The sequence below is a fragment of the Chelonoidis abingdonii genome, chromosome 5 (assembly GCF_003597395.2).
Source record: "Chelonoidis abingdonii isolate Lonesome George chromosome 5, CheloAbing_2.0, whole genome shotgun sequence".
In the NCBI taxonomy this organism is placed as follows: domain Eukaryota; kingdom Metazoa; phylum Chordata; order Testudines; family Testudinidae; genus Chelonoidis; species Chelonoidis abingdonii.
Window position 1 is genome coordinate 42,757,686 of NC_133773.1, and position 20,340 is coordinate 42,778,025.

General features: G+C 38.3%; 1 protein-coding gene across 9 annotated transcripts in view; it reads left to right on the forward strand.

Moving 5' to 3' along the window:
- Positions 1-20,340, forward strand: part of BLTP1 (bridge-like lipid transfer protein family member 1) — a 228,022-nt gene that overhangs the window by 24,958 nt on the left and 182,724 nt on the right. For all 9 annotated transcript variants that reach the window (XM_075066261.1, XM_075066262.1, XM_032776032.2 and 6 more), the window contains exons 3-6: positions 4,639-4,755; positions 7,368-7,446; positions 8,177-8,241; positions 18,776-18,962. In XM_075066261.1, the coding sequence (XP_074922362.1) occupies positions 4,639-4,755; positions 7,368-7,446; positions 8,177-8,241; positions 18,776-18,962 (448 nt within the window). The remainder of the gene's footprint in view (positions 1-4,638; positions 4,756-7,367; positions 7,447-8,176; positions 8,242-18,775; positions 18,963-20,340) is intronic.

Genomic DNA, 20,340 nt, shown 5'->3' on the forward strand with positions numbered 1-20,340 from the left:
ATTTTTTCCTGTTACGTGGAGCAATGACTATGTTTTTTAAAAGATTTGAAAGTAGTAGTGGTCTGTGTTGCAGTAAGTGTATAGTGCAGGATGCACTTACATGTCTGTCACAGAAGATAGTGCACATATACTAGGTATGTGGCACAAGTGTAGGGTAGTCACGTTGGTCTGGAATGGGGAAGTCATAGTTGTGTAATGCATTTTAGGTTACTCAAGTGAGCGACTATAAAGCCTTGACATCACACCAAACCATAATGGGAGCATTACAGCATGTTACACAGTATAAAGGTGATGCAAGAGCATGAGAACCAACCTCAGGACAGACTATTAAAAACCAGGGCACAAACCCCTAATTGGTTGTGAGTTCTAAACTTAGATTTCACCAACCAAGTGCAAACTCTGTAGGCACTTGAACAGCCTTAACACAGAGGCACAGATGATCCCCTTGGGTACTCCAGTCTGTCTTGCCATCTAGGTGAGCATATCTCTATGGTAGATGGCCCATTACACCAAGAATCACAGCAAAATATTCAGGTTACTTCTGATCCTGAAGGACCAGTCCCTGGCTCCAGGTCACTTGCACTTTAGGTCTCACACCAAAGACAAGGCCAATCCCATAATAAACTATATGAAGATTTATTAAATTGGAAAAGGAAATTAGCGTTATTCACATGGATTTGGTGTGTTGGAAGTAAATCTTAGTGGAGATGACTGAGTGATTTTGTGTGTTTTAACTCTTATCTGGTAACAATAAACTAGTCTCTCAGAGACTATCTCCAGGTGTTGTGAGGTGAAATGTACAAATATTAATGACACTCTTGTGGGAACACACACACACACACACACACACACACACACACACACACACACACAGCTGGTACGTGGGTATGTTTTTCTATTTTTTTGTTTGAACTTTATTAAGCACTAAATTTTTTGAGGAAATTATTACTAGTGTTGGAAGGTAAATACAAAGCAAGCAGTTCTTTGCAATAACTGTAAAGAAAAATGTTTTTGCTTTTTTTTTTGTTTACCTTTGTATTTAATTTTAAAATGTATTTTTTGCCCGTTGTTGTGATATCTGGGTACATAAACTAAAACATAAAAGTATTGCATGCAATTGACACAGCTCAAACCCACTCATGCCCCTAAGTGTCTTGGTCAGTGGATGAAGATAAAAATTCATATTAAGGAAGAGCTGCAGGTTTGTTTGTTTGTTTGTTTTTTAAAGTGTCTTCAACCAAATCCTAAAATTGCCAAATGTTGGTTCTGGAGGATTGTAATAAAGAATGAATTATAGAGCTGAATACTCTCTGCTAAACTTTCCTCCCCATTTCCAGAAGGCCCCTTGGGACAGACAGCAAAACTTTCCTGTTGATTGCAACTAATTAGGTAGAAATTGCAAAGGTGCAGTGATTGCCATTAAGAAAGCTGCATAGTCACTAATGTACTACAAAACTTGCACTAATTAATTGCACAAAACTTGTATTAATATTTTACACTTTAAGTGAAAGATTTAAGGCCTCAAACTGGTTTGCAACCAATATTTATTTTGTAGTATGCAATTTTAAAAATTCTTAGGTGCCTAAAATCTGATGGTGCCTACATCTCTACCTAAATATCTGCTAATGAGTATGCGCACAGCCACCTCAGTCCTGATACTCGGTGCCTATTTCATGCCTCCTTCCCCCTGCACTTCCAGTTGGATCATCAGACTAGGCATTACCCTATCCATCTCACCTGCAGAACCCAGTCTGGTAGGTGACCTCTGAGAATGCCTACCTTATTGGAGGAGAGGGGTGTGGCCTAATCCTAACCCTTCAAAGGGAGATAGGTGCCTCTCTGTGGTCCAGATTTAGGTACCTATCTCCACTTGGGATTCACAGCTGTGAATATCCTTCTGGATATAAGTATTTGAGCTCTTTCTAGAAAAAAATGGAGGAGCAGTAAGTACTGGTGCTCCCCTCTATAATCTTCAGCCCAGTGATGAGAGTACTTAACTATGATGTAGGAGACAAGGGTTCAAATCCCTCTTCTGCCTGATTTGGAGCAGGGATTTCAACTCATGCCTTTTCCGCTCTCAGGAACGGCCCCTAACCACTGGGCTATGTATAAATAAATTAGATTCATGGGAACAGGAACCTTGAACTTGGGATCTCCCACATCTCAGATGAGTGCCCTAAACATTGGGCTATAGAATCACTTTCCCTCTTTCTCTGGCCCAATGAATATTTAATTATTTATACAAAATGGAATGGCTTCTACAGGAGAGCTTGAGAGAGATTCATCCCAGAATATCCCGTAACCTAGCAGTTAGGACACTATCCTGATAGGGAGAAGACATGGGTTTAAATCTTACTCCCAATAAGAAAGGGAGGGGGATTTGAACCTAGGTCTCCCACCTTCTTGGTGGCTGTGCTAACCACTGGACTAAAGTATCTAAGAAGGTGGTGGAAAAAAGGCTTCAATGCCTAACTCCAGGAGAGGGTTCATGGATTGAATCCCATTGGGAGATCAGTGCCTCCCTCCTATTGGCTACATTAGGGAGCTCTCTGCTCAGCTTGCTGGCTTTTGTGGATCCCATTCTTAGGGGTCTAACTCTCCCATGCCTTGTATAGACCTTAACTCAGGGCTGTGGATTCCATTAGGTGGCAGGGTGCCTAAAGTTAGGCACTGCAGCACTCATCTTTAATTTCATTCATGGACCTATTTTCTTTATTGCTCACTTTTAAGTATGTTGTATAGATTCATAACCATATTTTTTATGTGGGGAGGTACCCTGAGATCACTCAAAATATAAAGATCAGTTAGAATTGTCATCAGATGTGAAATGCAATTCTCTGGCTGCTGCTTAATGATTCTCTCTATATAATTGATACATGGAACCCAAAGGCCACAGCCTGCTTTCTCCTTCTCTTCCCCTCTCCCTGTATAAGCTAGTTAAACAGGTAGTGAAGAAGGGCAACAATGGATCTGTTGTTTAAATTAATGGTCTGAGCAGGAGGTTAGGGGTACTGGGTTCTGTACTAGTACTAGTTTCTGCTACTAAAACTCTGATATTGGGTAAGTCATTTAGGGCTTGTCTATACTGCCCCACAGTTTGGACTAAGGGGTGTGAATAGCACTGCGCGCCAAAGTGCTGTCCTGTAACTCCCCCACTTGGACACTGCAGGTGCAAACTAAAAAGTTCCTAGTTTGCTGTGAACTAGGAATCTTTAATTTCTCTCATCTGGACACTGGTTGCACTTACAGTGGAGCACTTTGGTGAGCATTGCTATTCACATCCTTGTACACTGAACTGTGGGACAGTGTAGATATAGCCTTATACTCTTTCTGTGCTTCATTTTCCCCATCTTGAAATGGGATAAGACTATCCTTCTCTTACCTGGGTTTTTTGGTGCTTCATATTTATAAGTTTCTTGGATATGCAGTGAAGTAGGTTGTAAAATTCAGTTTATATAATGCATGACTGCACTTTAAATGCAGAACTACAGAATATGCTGTAGTTCATCCCAACACTTTTAAGGAATATGCATTTCTAACACTGGCTCAAATCTTGCAAAGGTTTAAGTAAGTATTTATGCACTGTGAGTATTCCTATTTATCTGCATAAATCTTTGCAAGGTTCTGGGCCATTGTTCCTAAACCTGAGTATACTAAAATTTCACAACTAAAGGAGTCCTAGCCAATATAAATGCAATTAGTATTTATAAACAAATGTATCTAAAAATATATTCCATCTAAAGATTTTTTCCACCTAAAGAGTTGTGAGTAATTTTCAAAGATGTCTGTTAAACACTGCTTTTTAAATAACTTTTGTTAACTTTAAGTGCCCAGATCTTGTGTTTTGTCTGTGTGGTGGGAGTGAATTAAACTTGAAATATTGTTTTGAAGTCAGACAACAGTTATCTAAAATTATAAAATAAATCAATTAGAGATGAGTACAATGCCAATTTAAACTAATCCATCCCATGCCAGCCTGGGATTGTTCCCTTCAGATAGACCTTTCTGGAAACTTTGTGAACCATTTTGGTTAGAAATAGGTTACTTGATTTTAATCAACTAATGTAAAAACTACTTCTGGGACTAGAAGACCTAAATTTATTTTGATTGGTATATTTCTAATTGGACTGATTTTTTTCCATCAAATTCCAGTTTCATACTGTTGATAAAAAATGAGAGGTATTGTATTAGCATGAAGTACTGCTATGTGACAAATTGCTGGGCTAAGATGTAAAGGCTGGAAATCATAGAGATGATGTGCTGAATCAGGGGCAATTATAGCTTGGCTAGGATTTGTTTTCTCATTTAGTTCCCATTTAGTTGTGGATATAGCTGCACGTAGTCAGAGGACCATCAAATCTATAATGTTTTGTTTGAGTTGTGGGAAATACTTTTTGAGTGATAGTGGGAGTGAAGAGAGAAGGGCAATGGAGAATCTGTACCTTCCCTCCCCCAGTGTTAAAAGCCCATGTTAGTTACAAACATTTTTTTTCATGGGTTTTTTTAATTGGAAGGGGGAAATAGAGAAGAGAAGGGCATTGTTACTGGGCTTTGTATTTTGGTATACAATGCTTTTATCGGGTCACACAAGTGTAACTTTAATACGACCTAAAACAAATATGTTAATCTTTTCAACAGCTACAATCTTGTCTTGTGGATGGATTATCTACCTAACTTATTATAATTCCCGAAATGTTGGACTTATTTTAACATTGGTTCTGAACAGATTATATAAACATGGCTACATCCATATTGGTAAGTTGTGATTACTGTAATATGGCTACATGTGAATCTAATAATTACCTTTGATAATATTTTGTCGTTTATCCTAACAGGACTTATTAAAAACTACAGGGTACATCTTAAGTGTTTCTGTTTACTTGTTCACCTGCACATCTGCCAATGTGATATATGCCATCATGTGCCAGCAATGCCCCTCTGCCATGTACATTGGCCAAACCGGACAGTCTCTACGTAAAAGAATAAATGGACACAAATCAGACGTCAAAAAATATAACATCCAAAAACTAGTTGGAGAACACTTCAGTCTCCCTGGCCACTCGATTACAGACCTAAAAGTCGCAATATTACAACAAAAAAACTTCAAAACCAGACTGCAACGAGAATTGGAATTAATTTACAAATTGGACACCATCAAACTAGGCTTGAATAAAGACTGGGGGGCCATTACACAAAGTAAAACTATTTCCCTATGCTTCTCTCCCTGCCTCCCCCCCCCCCCCCAGTTCCTTACATTCCTTGTCAATTGCTGGAAATGGGCCATTTTCATTACCACTACAAACAGTTCTTTTCTCTCCTGCTGATAATAGCTCACCTTAACTGATCACTCTCGCTTATAGTGTGTATGGTAACACCCATTGTTTCATGTTCTCTGTGTGTATATATATCTTCCTACTGTATTTTCCACTACATGCATCCGATGAAGTGGGGCTATAGCCCACGAAAGCTTATGCTGAAGTAAATTTGTTAGTCTCTAAGGTGCCACACGTACTCCTGTTCTTTTAGTGGATACAGACTAACACAGCTGCTACTCTGAGATCTGTTCACTAAAGTAATTGTCAAAATAACCAGAATAGTTAATTTCAACGAACAAGTATTTTTTCAACAAAAAAGTATTTGACAAAAAACTCCAGTATGATTCTTAATGTAGATTAAAAAACTAATCCCAGTAAATACCTGTTTTGAAATTCGTTATGGTTTTATGGTCAGTTCAGGTTGATTACAAAAATTATAAAATCCAAAGGTACCATATTTTTGTTTGTTAAAGAAATCACATGTTAACTTTCACTGTTATCTTTCCCTTCTCTTTCCAAAGCCGTACATCATAATGCCCATTCTTCCAACTGAAGAAAACTGGCTTGGGCTCACTCTGGAGCCCATCAGTGCTTCTTCTGAATCAACAAGATAAATTGTTGCTGACTGACATGAGGATTTTGTTTTCCTTCTCCCACCCTTTGGGCTGGGTGCACTGTCTCTGCAGTGCTGCTAGCTACTGCAAATCCAGAGCAAAGGAGTGGACTGGAATCTCAAGCTCTTACTTTGTGTATGGTGGTGCATTTTATTACTAATAAACTGGCAGATTAACTCGTCCAATTAATTCTTATTGGGATGGTAATATTTAGAATTCATACTGGTAAGAAGCTTTGTCAAAACCCATTAACTCTCCTTTATTTTTTAAATTTTAAAAAAATTTTATGGAATAAACCAGGTCAGTACAAATCACTTGGGTGCTCTCCCACATTACAAAAATATATATGATGCCAAGTCATGAAAGGTTGTATCCCACAACCTGACTGATTGTCCTTTTAATTTTCTCTCTCCTCTCCTTGTCTGTGCTACTCAGAATAACTTGTCTTTTTAATCTTGGACTTGGACTTGTTCTACAGTTACTGATTGTGTATACAATGAAAATAGAAGATTGAAAAATTGTATTAATCTACTGATCCTTTAAGGAATCTGAGATCCAAAAATTCCAACCCATGTTCAAATCCAACACTACTTATGAACTGTAATGACTTCAACACTTGTTGGATGAAATATTTGATATATATGCTTTATTTAAAAAAAAAAACTATATGCAGTGAAATTTGTATTAAGGAAAAATAACTGGAGATAGCTACCCAAAATACATGGTGGTGTTCTTCATTAACTTACACAATCAATAACATCATAGATATTGGATCCCACTAGTCCTATTTCTGGACTAGCTCTTATTGGTTTGTTGATGTCATTTAAAACAAATAAGGGTTTTTTTACTTTGCATAACTTCTTGTTTCTAAGTAAGATTAAAAAGGATTGGGGAGACTATATGGCCCATCACCACCCTGCCTTGTTCCAAAGGAAATTGAGCCATGCTGATGTATCTGCTTACTTGTTAACTCCTCTGTCCCCCAAATGTTCAAATCTCCAGATGAGACTGCTAGATTTGAAGGCCTAGGCCTGAAGGCTGCTAGGTTTACTACCACCAGAAAATTGTGTGTATTTTATGGTGAATCTTAAATAATTGGAAGATGAGACAAAGTTAACTGTGTACAATCTGTAGTAACCAGTGATATTGATACATATCTTACATGTTCAAAATAGTCATCCCATCACTTTCCTCAAACTTAATTATATAGGCACACATTTTAAAAAGTGATTTTTAGTTACCCAACTTGAGACACCATAAAGATGCTTGATATTTCAGAAAGTTCTGAGTCCTCTACTCTCTCTGAAAGTCATCTATAAGGGCAAAAACCCAGGCACCTAGAGTCGCAAGTAAAACTGTTTCAAGAATCAGTTCCCATCAGAAAGAGAAATTAAACCGACAGACAAAAGCCTTACATGAAATCTTTCTTTTAAAATAGGTTCCTTTTCATTCTCTGTCCTGTCCGGAAAAGTCATGGTTCGTGAAATCTATTACATTACAGAAGACATGTCTATCAGGTACTTGTTTGTAAATTTTCTCTTATGGTTCTTAAAAATATATTTTTCTTCCCTGTTGGTAAGACTACATTAAGAAATAGCAGATCTTTAACACGAAACTGATTCTTGTTAGTAGATATGGGGCCAAACTGGTTCCCTCTTACAATTGTATAACCCCATTGACCCTTTCTCTGCTGTTTGTCGCATTGTAAATTGAAAAGTTCCAGTATCAGATATAAATCTAGTAAAAATTACTGACTGTATTAAGAAAATGCTTTTCAGAATATAAGGGAAAATTCTATTCACTAATGTCTTTTACTTAATTGCCCTCTAATTTAAGTTTTTTATAAAACTATAAAAAGTAATACTCTTAAAGTCCAAGTTCAATTAAAATATTTGAAAGATCTATTTTAGCCAAGCAGCTTAGACTTCATTTTTTTCATAAATTTTAATAATTACATGAAATGTAGAGCAGAGGTTGTTTGGTAATTTTTTCAGCCAGAGGCCCAAAGCATTAAGAGGGAAACAAATGAGGGATTCTGAAAGTGAGGCTTTTTTTTGTTACACTAGTGCATCTGCATAACATAAAGATTGGGCATTAGTTATTTGGATCTATTATTGTAATGCTGTTCATACAGTTTTAAGAAGGGAATCTTTCTACAATGTTTAAGGCAGTTTTTCAAGCTGCTGTACATAAAAGATCTATAATCCGTGTTCTTAAATTGCTATTTATGTAATTTATCCAATTTAGAATCCAAGATGGATTTATTATATTTCGCTGGTGGAAAATGTACAATCCAAAGCAGAAACAACATGGTAAGTTTTTTCATAATGTTTCAAAGTTTGAATTGAGTTTTAGAAATATGATCTCTTGGCATTTTGTTTGTTTGTCACTGGCTTTCTTTTGAAAGTATTTAAATTTACCATAGAGAGGTGGTGTTTTAGGCCAAGATGAGACAAATAGGTGGTGGTGAGGAAGCTTACACTGCTGTTGCCTTTGTAGTACCAGTTCTGTATATAAACGGGGAACTTCTACCATAGAGGGGTTCATCTGGCTCGTCCAAATACTAAACTGACTGTAAAAAAAAAAATAGAGGGGAGAAAAAGTTGTTGAACTTCTTTTTTTTTTTTTTGGAGATGTTGGCAAGTCTTGTAAGTTTATAATGAATAGTATTAAAATCAAGTTCTCCTTACTCTAAAGGTGGATGACTTCTCACAATTATTGGATTTAAGTGGAAATAATAGTAAATAATTTTAGAAGGTGAAATACTTGTAACTCGTTCAGTTTACAAATTTACTTCTCATTGGCTGTAGGGTTTCCACATGGGAGTTCAGATTTCCCTGCTTTTGATATTCCCATAGCTAGTATTTTAATCATGTTTCCTCACTGGCTCAGGTCATGTTCAACAAATGCAGCTGCACAGTACTACAAGACTTAGAATGTTTCTATTGGAGCTTAAAACAGTATAATTGGCTGAAGTGTGCACTATTGTTTTTGAACACTTTTACAGAAAATAGCAAGCGTTATGAACAATGGTTATTTTTCTGGCATTTTTTAAAGATTGTCCATGTAATATCAAAATAACCTTAAGGAAATAGTATTCATTAAGTAATTTGATTTGCTCTTTAGAAAGAAAACTACCCTGCTGCCTTTATTCACGATTGCTTTAGCAGAGCTGCTCTTTTTTTTTTTTCTTCTTCTTCTAAAAAACAAACTCCTTCACCAGTGTGGCATATTCCACCTTTAGCACATGCTGACTATATGACCTAAATAGCACAAGGCCAATAGCTCATTGGATTTAAAAATTTTTTTGTTTTTGTTCTTGTGTCATTTGTTCTGGTGGCAGCCTGTCACCCAGAGCAGTCTAGAGATCTGATGGAGCCAGGCATTATTGCTGCATAAATTTGTTCAAATCTGCAATTAAAGAAATAAGCTTAAGTGTTCCTGAAGGAAAATGTCTATGTACTATAACGCCTCTAAAAATGAAAAGTGAACTACCACAAGCTTATATTTCTTTAGTAAAAAAAGAACAGACATTCTGAATCTCTTTGTGTTCCTTCTGAAAAAAATTCCCTGCATTTGTAAGGATTTGAATGTACTCAGGGAAGGCCAGTCTCTTAACGGAGCTCCGTTGGAGTGCTTAAGTTCCCTGGGGTTTTCCTTCCATCATAGCGTAGATATCTGCGAAGCTCAGAAGCTCCTCAGACTTCCCATTAGGTTTAGGGGATATTATGGCCCTTCTGCCTTCTCAATAAACTTCAAGTCATCAGTCTTCTATTCCCCTGTGACCCCAGGTTATATACATTCATTCCTGCTCCCAGATCCACATTAGGCTCCTTGCTGACTCGTAAAATAAACAGAGGCTGCCATATGCCTTTCATAGAGCTTAAGGTTGGAAGGGACCATCTAGTCTGACCAGTATATCATGGGCCATTACATTTCACCCTGATCTCTACATTGAGCCCAATGACTTTAATTAGACTAAAGCATTTCAGGCCTTGGGATACTAAACTGTTGGGCACCATGAGTGGAGAAAGGGGAGACTAAGCTACCATTAATACCTAAGACCCCTGCTACGGCAGTGTGTTGATTAAGTTTTTCTGGGTATATCTCACCTATCTCCCTCCCCTCATTGCTGTGGAAGGAGAGCAAACCCCCTGCTTCCCCAAGTCTCTGCCAATCTGACCTGGGAGAAAATTTCTTTTGAACCCCAAATCTGATGATTTAAGTATGTGAGCAAGTATGCCAGCCAGGCACTTAAGAAAGAGGATTCTTTGTACCTACTGGTCCATTCCATCTGGTATCCCATATTCAGCTGCAGACAATTTCTGATGCTTCAGAGGAAGATCAAACATCCCTCCCACTCCCACTCTATGAATATGTTGTGCCAGTTGGGCACTGGGTGGAAAAAAATCCTTCCTGACTTCTACTGGCAACTGGCTGAAGCTCTGAAGCATGAGATTTGATTATAGTCATTGTCTTAATACAGAGCTGCAAGTATTATGAGCATATTGAGGGTAAAACATGCAATCCTGTTCTTCCCATGACCCACAAAGGAAGGGGATGGGCAAGAGGATTCACAGATTTCAAGGCCAGAAGAGACCACCATGACCATCCAGCCTGATCCCCCTCCCCATGCATACAGGCTGTAGAATTTCTCTCAGAAGCTAGATTAAAGTGTGTCTTTTAGAAAGATATCTAATCCAATTTTTGAAGATTCAAAGTGTTGGTGAGTCCAGCACCGTCCCTGTTAAACTGTTCCAATGTTTAATTACCCTCTCTGGTTTGAAATTGCATCTTATTTCAAGGTTGAATTTGTCTAACTTCACCTTCCAGCCCTTGGATCTTGTTATGCCTTTTTTCAGCAAGACTGAAAAGCCCCTCTCTCCCCCCAGTTAGATAGCTTTTCCAAGTTTAAGTACCTAGACAAGGGGTATGGATCAGTGTTCACGTCACAGTCTCCATCAGTACCTGGCCCGAGCCAGAGAAGCTACTGATCCAACCAGCAGACCAAATTCAGAAATGAATTCTGGTCATGTACCACCTGAGGCACATTGTGCATAGGTTAAGAAGTACCTAGACCAGCGGTGGGCAAATTTTTGGCCCGAGGGCCACATCTGGGTATAAAAATTGTATGGCGGCCTATGAATGCTTGTGAAATTGGGGGTTGGGGTACAGGAGGGAGTGCAGGCTCTGGGGTGGGGCCAGAAAGGAGGAGTTCAGGGTGTGAGACGGGGCTCTGGGCTGGGATGTGGGGATGTGTGGGAGGGCTTCAGCTGTGGGTGCAGGCTCTGGGGTGGGGCTGAGGATGAGGAGTTTGGGATGCAGGAGGGTGCACTGGGCAGGGACCGAAGGGTTTGGAGGATGGGAGGGGGATCACGGCTGGGACTGGGGTGCGGGGGGGGGTTGAGGGCTTCAGCTGTGGGTGCAGGCTCTGGGGTGGGGCTGGGGATGAGGAGTTTGGAGTGCAGGAGGGTGCTCCGGGATGGGACCAAGGGGTTCGGAGGGGAGGAGGGGGATCAGGGCTGGCGCAGGGGGTTTAGATACTGGGGGTGGGGGGGCTCAGGGGTGCAGGCTCCAGGCAGCGCTTACCTCAAGCAACTCCCGGAACCAGCGGCATCTCCCCTTTCTGGCTCCTATGTGGAAGCGCGGCCAGGTGGCTCTGTGTGCTGCCCCGTCCGCAGGCGCTGCCCCCGCAGCTCCCGGAAGCAGTGGCATGCCCTCCTATGCGGAGGCATGGCGCCGGCCAAGCAGCTCTGTGAGCTGCCCTATCCACGGGCACCACCCCTGCAGCTCCCACTGGCTGAAGTTCCTGGCCAATGGGATCTGTGGGGGGGCGGCACTTGGGGCGGGGGCAGTATGCAGAGCCACTGGCTGCCCCTAAGCATAGGAGCTGGAGGGAGGACGTGCCACTGCTTCCAGGAGTCATGCGGAAAGCCCCCGACCCCGCTTCCTGGCAGGACCTCGAGGGCTGGATGCGGCCCGCGGGCCGTAGTTTTCCCGCCCCTGACCTAGACACAGTGATCAAGTCACCTCTCAACCTTCTCTTTGATAAGCTGTATACCTTAGAGTCTACATTAAGCCCATGGTTTCTGCTGTTCTACCAAGGTCTATCCCAAGTCTGGACTTCAGAAGATGCATAGTATCAGAGGGGTAGCCGTGTTAGTCTGGGTCTGTAAAAAGCAACAAAGAGTTCTGTGGCACCTTATAGACTAACAGATGTATTGGAGCATAAGCTTTCGTGGGTGAATACCCACTTCGTCAGACGCAGGTAATGGAAATTTCCAGATTTATACCTACCTCTGGAAATTTCTATTACAGGTGTCTGACGAAGTGGGTATTCACTCACAAAAGCTTATGCTCCAATACATCTGTTAGTCTATAAGGTGCCACAGGACTCTTTGTTGCTTTTTAAAAGATACATAGAGAAGCAAAGGTAGATGAGTCTGTGGCAGCCAGGGCAGGCTGGGGAAATAGAGGAGTAGATTTATACAGCTTGGCTAAGGAGTTGTCAGCCATGCAATACTCAATAGAGGGTTTCCTTCTCCTTGGCTCTCAGCACTATGCACAAGCTCTGCAAGGGATCCTGTAGCATGCCACTGCATGCCTGTCATGAATATTAAAGCTTATGTTCTTTATGAAGAGGAGATTTCAAGACAAACTCTGATAAAACAGAGATAAGGCTGCAATTTTGGTTTGGTATCTCAGTACCAGACTGTGTGTGTGTGTTTTGGGGTGGGAAGGTGAACTTTACAAGAATACTGTAATATATATATTTAAATTAGAAACCAAACACTAGAAGGGATGGAAAAATCAGATAGTGTGCAACTGTTGGTGGGAGGTGCAAACTGGAATGTAGGGAGGGTTAGTTTTATGTGTAGAGAGGGCTGGGTGCAACAGTAACTGAGTGGTATGGTTTGCTGAATAATATGTATATGAAATACAAAATATGGGCTGGGGGAAGAGGAAATGGTTCATGAAAGGAGCAACTTGGATCAAAGGAGTGATGTGAGCACTGCATATCTTTTATTAGAGTTGTACTGGCAAACCACTAAAATGGGCTGTTGGGGTCAAGGGTTTAAGGAATAATTACATCACTTTTACTTAAATAATCTTAAGCATCAAGTGCTGTGATAAAACTATAACAGGTGCTAACAAACATTTTCTTTAGAACTTATTCTAATTTTCACTTTCCGTAGCAGCATGTATAGGAGTGTGGAAAAACATAATATGAAGCATTATATAAAGTTAAAGCAATAAAGAAAACAATTCTGATAACCTTTTTTGAGTCCTATTGAAATTATTACATAATTTACCAAAATGCATATCTAAAGGGTTTAGTAAGCCATCGGGGACTAAAGTAAACGTTGGAGTAGGGTCAGTGTCTCTGTTTTATAAAGTGCTATACAAAAATATGCTTTAATGGAAGTTAAATATTAGTAACATAATCCACTAAAACTTCAGAATGCTTCTCTTTTCCCTCCCGCCAATGAACTTTCTCCTATCACTATTTCTTGGAGGGAACATTAATTCTTTCAATCTGTTACTTGCAAAAAGAAAGGCTTGCTGTTGTCAAGTGTACAACTATTAGATTTTTCGCATTTTGAGATTTTTATTGTAGGCTTATGTTCAGGTGTGTGATTTTAAAAAACCCTTTTGGTATGATCTGCATAGTACAATCCATTTGCCGTGATGTCAGTGTGTATTGTACTAGGTAGAGTGAACCAGTGTCATGCAAATTATCTGAGAAGCCAAGTGGCTTTTAATGATACCCTGAGTGTTGGTATTGCCAGTCGGGAGTAGTTACTGTGTATTTTTGTGCACACTCTGACCCAGGATCCAGTCCATTGTGTGAATGGGTTGGGGTGTGAGTGTATGGATCCTGTGGTTACCTAAAATAGTGGTTACAGAATGAGAAGGTGGAGGAATATATCTTATGTGGGACACACCTCAAATCTTTGTTTGTCTCTCATAGCATAATTACCATCTTTCTGATTAAGAAACAATCTTAGACCATGGTGAGAAGAGGCACCTCTCTCTTTTCTTTTTTCTTTTTTTTTTTTTTGGGGGGGGGGGGCACACTTACTTACTCCTACCTCCTGAATATTGTCAAGAGTTACAAATGTTTCATAATCCTAACTGCTCTCTGTTACCAGAAACCGATACAATTCCCACTCATATTGGAGGTAGTAGTAAAGTGAGTCTGCCACTAACTATGAAGGTCTAGTTGCATCTGATCCCAGAAAACTAAAGCACTCCTTTGTGTTCTGAGCCTAGGATCTCTTAAACACACTCTCTCTTCCCCCCACATCCCTCTTCTGTTAGATCACTTGCTGACTTTGTCAATTACAGAAAAGATAGTGGTAGTTGGGAACTGATCATTAATAATTGTTTAAACTCTTTCTTCATTTTAAAAATGATGAGGAATATCTCTCCTGTAACTGACTATTGATGAATTGCTAAACTTTGAGGGACTGTTATAATTGTATCACCTGAATAAGTGATATGACTGTTAATACTAATAATCCAGTTATATAAAGAAATCATTTGTTTTGGTTAAGCCTTAGGGAAGCCAGAACCTTTTTTATTCATTTTACTTTCAATTACAATTGATAACATTACTTAAGAGTATGGTGTAGTGTTTATTCCTCTTTAAGAATATGATGATGGTGAGTATGATGATCAAAATATTTCATATTTCTTAGTTACTTGCTTTTTTTCTCTAAAAATATTTTGGAGCAGAGTACTGATGTGTGGAAAAGAGGACAAAACTTCCTACATGCTTGAAACAAACAAAATAAAAAACACAAGCCTTTAAAAATAATTACCTATTTTAAGCTCCACTCTTTTTTAATGAAGGAATTATAATTCAACTAATTCAATTAATTTAGTCTAATGGCTCCCTCAAGGAATGTATTAGCTATAAAATTAACTTTTGCGTATTCTTAATAATGTAAAGGTTATCTGAAAATTTCCCAGGCGAGCTATTTTCTATTCCAATTTTTTGTGCATAATTCATCTGAACTTCTGTGATTTTCTGTTGCTAATTAATTAACTTCCCATGAAGCACACTTTATTTCCTTACTTATTTGTGTAAAAATAAGTCAGTACAATAACTCTGTAGTTCTTAAAATAACGTGACATACATCAAAAAAGTCTAGGAAATTAACTCAAGTTATGGAGGGGTGGGAGAAAACTCCATAGGAGGGATAAAGGATGGAATGTTGGCTTTTATTTGTAGGTAAATACGTAACTCTTATGGATGGAAGTAATGGTTAGAGAACAAAAACTATTTAGCACAGAGATTTGAATTGCATCGGTTTCCCTCAGTCCATAATTTAGACAAATAGAACAAGTGGTATTTCAGAGCAGCTCAAGTCTCTTGAGTAAATATGTAATGGGGACGACACCTTTTCTTTTTTTTTTTTTTCAACTAGATAATTATCAGGAAATTGTGTTTGGGTTTTTATGTAATTAGATCATGCTGTTACATAATTAGGTCAAGGTATCTGTAGCAGAAGTAAGTCAAGGCATGCCACTCAAATGTTCTATATGGAATCATATAATTAAATATTCCTGGTGTTTTTAACTATCAGAATCAATTCCATATTACAGACTAATATTCTACTATTTCTAAGTGTGCCCAAATGTCCAGATATTTATGTGAGTTTGATCATTTACAATTTAGTACATGAATTTAGAATTTAGTGCTTAATTAATTTAATATCCAAAATTGTTTGGTGTTTTACAGAAGATTAAAAAGTTAAGACTCCTGTCACAAGACACTTACAATCCACAGTTTACACTTCAATAAGAGTGACAAGAAAGGTGGGGATGGATGTAGAAAGAAAGTTACAGCAAATGATAATGAGGTTTAGGCATGTGCATAGTTAATGGTTCAGTATGTTTTTATTATATAAAAATGAAGAAATCGAGTAGTGTGCATTATAGAACTGTACTTCATAAAGTGTGACTGTTAGCCAGTTCTGGAGGTTGAAGTTTATCTAGAGGTGTGTTTATCCACAGAAGAGGTGCAAAAAGGTAGTGCAACTGCTTGTTTTCTCACACTTTGTGTCCACTGTATGTGAATGCTTACCTGGAAGGGCCACTTTCAGATGGCAAAACACAAGTCCAGTCTTCATGGCTGATGCAGTCCTTGCAGTGTTGCCATTTAAGCTCTTTTTTGTGGTGGTGTATGCAATGGGAGCTATCCTGAGACCATGACACTCTTTCTTTTGCACCTGAGAAGCCATGAGATTAGTAATCACTTTTGGATATTCTTGCCTGTATTCACCCTTGGATTGTAACTTAGCAGTGAAATGCTCTCTGAAGGTTTTGTATAGCGATCTTGCCTATCATGTGTCAAATTTGTATGGTAATGTTACAAATCCTTAAACAAAAAACCCTCAAAAACCGCCAACACTCAAACTGGTTGGTTAGAGTACAAGTTAGCAGCTTTAGTGGCATGAGTTATAATCAAGAGCGTCTCAGTAATTTTTATTAAACTTGTTTACAAAAATGGCTACTTTGACTAACATGTGCCAGTGCTTCGGCATATCAAGTAATTGCTTAAAGTAAACCTGTTTTCCATAATCAAGAACTAATCCTGTGAGCAATTGATAAAATTCTTACATCATATCTGTTTAAAAAAGAGGTTTTATACCAGTTGCATTTCACATGCTAACAGATCATTGTGGTGTTCTAACAACAGGATAATGGCCTGGAGGTTAGGTTTTGTTCCTGAGTCTGCCACTGACTTGCTATGTGACTTTGGGAAAGTCATATACTCTGCGTACTTTTCATACAGTGTGATGTACTTCCCTTTCTCATAGTGGTGGCGTGTTCAGTTAGTGTTTGTAAAATGCTTTTGAGTTCTTTGGGTGAAAGAGTATACAGGTATAAAGCAGTACCTGGAAAGGATTTAAAATCTGTACATTTCCAACATTTCAGGGTCTTCAGCTAAACTTAATTTAGTATTATCTTTCTGCTCATCCATTAGAATGTTTTTTTCTCTATAATTTAAAGATGCATTCCAAAACTGGGTTCAAATATTGTCTTTTCTTATCTGTTACTCTTGCTTTCACCTTCATTGTTTCCCTTGATTATTTGGCTTTGTTCTGTTTGTTAGAAATTAGTGTTCTAAAGAGTTTCTCCTTTTTATTAAATGGAGAAGTTCCAGGCCCTTTGGACAGTTGTTTCTTGACCAAGTCACTTGATTTATAAAAAGTTCTCTTTGGTGATTTCTCTCAATTTAATAATCACTACAAATGACGTGTCACAGATAGTGTAAAGATGCTCACTCTGTGACAGGTTAAGTGCCTGTTAAAAATCAGATCTCTGTTTTACATTTCTCTGTGATGTTTCTCAAAACCAAGCTCACTGTTGTAATTATTGTTGTATAGTCTCTGATATTTATATGCAAGGATTTGTAAACCTGTTAAAATTTCCTAAATAAATACGTAGTTAAAAAAATTCTCTTTGGTAAGTTTGGTCTTGCCCTTTCTAAGGCCTTGTCTGAACTAAACTTATTTTCATAAAATTTCTCTTCGCTGCTGTCACGACTTAGCTCCACCAATAGTACCAACAGTCAGAGTTCTTAGGCAGATAATATATAGTCACCTACTGCCATTTTAACCAACATGTTGCCTGAAGCTACTGTCAGCAGATTGGCGTACACTGGTTAAAACACCAGTGGCTTCTATGCTAACACAGCCTATGGGGTGACCGTGGTGGGAAACTTTAAGGGAGGAAAAAGCTAGTGTATTACCCCCAATGTGCTCAGGGAGGGGTAAGGGGGGACAGATAACACACATTAACAGCACAAGTTTACCAAAAAAACCCCAAACTTTCAGCATCACTTTAAATAAATGGCATATAATCTGCAAATCACTATACATCCTGCTTTTTTATGTGCATATTTATTCTCCTACCAATGTGCTATCTCTTCAACTTAACACTTTTTATGAGTTAGATCCCATGAAAATAAATTGTTTAAAATTTTTATATTGAAAGCATGTGATAAGAGCATGATTGTCTGAAAGCCTTTGAGGCTGAAGCAATTTATTTCACAATACAGTGCCAGATCACAACCTTCAGCAATATATACGAAAATGTGTAGTGAGAAGATAATTTTCTCTGAATGCCCATTCAGTTCTTGTCATGTGTTGAAGCATCCAGTGTGGTACCATTTTGGTGTTGACTTTTTTCATATAGGAACTGGAGTGAGATGATAAATTTATTTTCTGTAAGCCACTGAATATGGTATAAACTTTGGATCATTGCTGTCCCACATATGAGTCAAAAAGTTGAGTAAAGAAATTAAGCATATTTCAGAGCTTTGTAACAAAGAAATCACTTATAATGGCAATATTGTACTATTTAATTTGTTTATTGCATATTGCAGACTTGACTGCAATTTGGGGAAGCATCTCCGCTGAAATTGTAATATACTGAATTAATATTAAAATGTGCATGTTTAATACTGGAAATTGGCATATAATGTCTTCTTCTTCATAATGACTAATATAGTAACCTATATAAACAACTTTGTGTAATGTAAATTCTATATTTTTTCCTATAATAGCTTGGCAAATATCAAAATACTGTCACTGTTAAAAACTAAATCAAGGTCTTTTTTGCATATTCAACAATTTTGTGAAGCAATTTTTGTTGTGCATTGTCTGGATTTATTTTTTACATCTGTTTAATATGTACTTCAATATTTGTTCTCTGCAATGTACAGTTCATTTTCCAAACTGTGTATGCAAATTTGAAGAATTTGCTTGAATTATAGAAAGGAACTGCTGAATAGAATCAGAAATATTTTCCTTTTCCTCTTTTACTTTATAGATCCAAAAGCAGAAACCAGACTGTATATCATGGTGAATGACTTTGAATTTCACGTCTACAACCGCTCTGCCCTTTATGGACAACTTCAGGAATTATTTGGTCTGGATCCAACAATAATTCCAGCAAGGAAAGAGGATGAAAAAGCGCAAGAAAATGGAAGACACACAACACACTCCAATCTTGAGAGGTAAAATATTACATCCCCACTTCAGTATTTAGTGAATGTTTCGCAGAATTTTGATACAGACATACCTTTTGAGTTTCAGTTCAGCACTGTTTGCTTGGAAGAGGCCAACAGAGGAAATGCAAGGCAGTGTTGGGCAAGAAAAAAATGGCCTTGATGTATGTTTGGGAATGTGTACAGCACTGGCCCTCATCTGCATAAAAGGGTTTTATTCTTGATGCTGACAATTCCAGTGTTTCAATGGAACATACTTATGGGAGATCAAGTTTGTACAGGATTAGATGGTGCGTCAGGTAAACTGCGCCAATTTCTGAAGAGAACCTAAACCTTGAATTTGGCTTGGTATTCCAGAGGGTGCTAGTGAAGAGAACAGAGCACTGGGGTGATGTACTCTCACCAGCCTGTGTTACTAAATAAATGGGCTATTCTATTCTGAACCATCTATCACTCTTTTAAGACTGATACTTTTGTCTGATTTCATACAGATACAAGAAATTACAGTATTTAAGCCAAAGGTTACACATGAATTGATCAATGATTAAGTCTAATCCAGTAAGAAGAGGCACAGTCTTGCCAGTCATAAATGGAAAAGTGCTTCCCCCCTCCCCCCAATTTCTGCCCAGTTGTTCTGTTGTGTGAGACATGAGGGAGGCTGTATTTGCTCCCTATCTCTTAGAATAGGCCAGCGGGACAGACCACAAATCTTGTTGATCTCCAGGAATAAGACCATGTAATTGGAGGCAGTTGTGCCCCATTTCTGCATAGGAAGGGGAGGGTAGACTGTATAGAAGATCGTCTCCAAGCCTGAACCCTGGTAGCACAATCAAGCCCTATGTTTAAGTATAAGATAATTTGCATATAAGAGGACTTAATTGCCTGAATATTTTGTGTTCAACACTCATGTTCTTAAGTTTTGTTTTAGCAAGCTAATAGACGGGAATGTTTTTGATAACTAATCATTTAAATGTGTCTTTTAAAATGAGAACTTCCTTTTTCATGTACGTTACAGCTCTCATTACATACTTTTTAAACTGTAAAATTCTCCCATTTAAGATTTTCATAATTAAAGGTAGAGGGGGAAATGAAAATTTTATAAGATAAATGGAATGCTGAGATGACACTAATTCACTAGAAAAGGCCGTGTACAAAATCAGTTGAAACTTCAACAGCCTTGAAGACAAAAGAAAAGTTTATCCACATCCCTTGGCTTTTTCTTTCAGTTTAGAATAGCTAGAACTACTACAGTACAAGACATTTCCAGGGGATTAATGGCATGAAGCTCTGAAGAAGGCCATTAACTCTTCCTAGTCAGTCACTTTTCTTTAGGCAATGCTGTACTGAAGTCATTATGCCTTAAGTAAAAAATGTGACAGACAATACA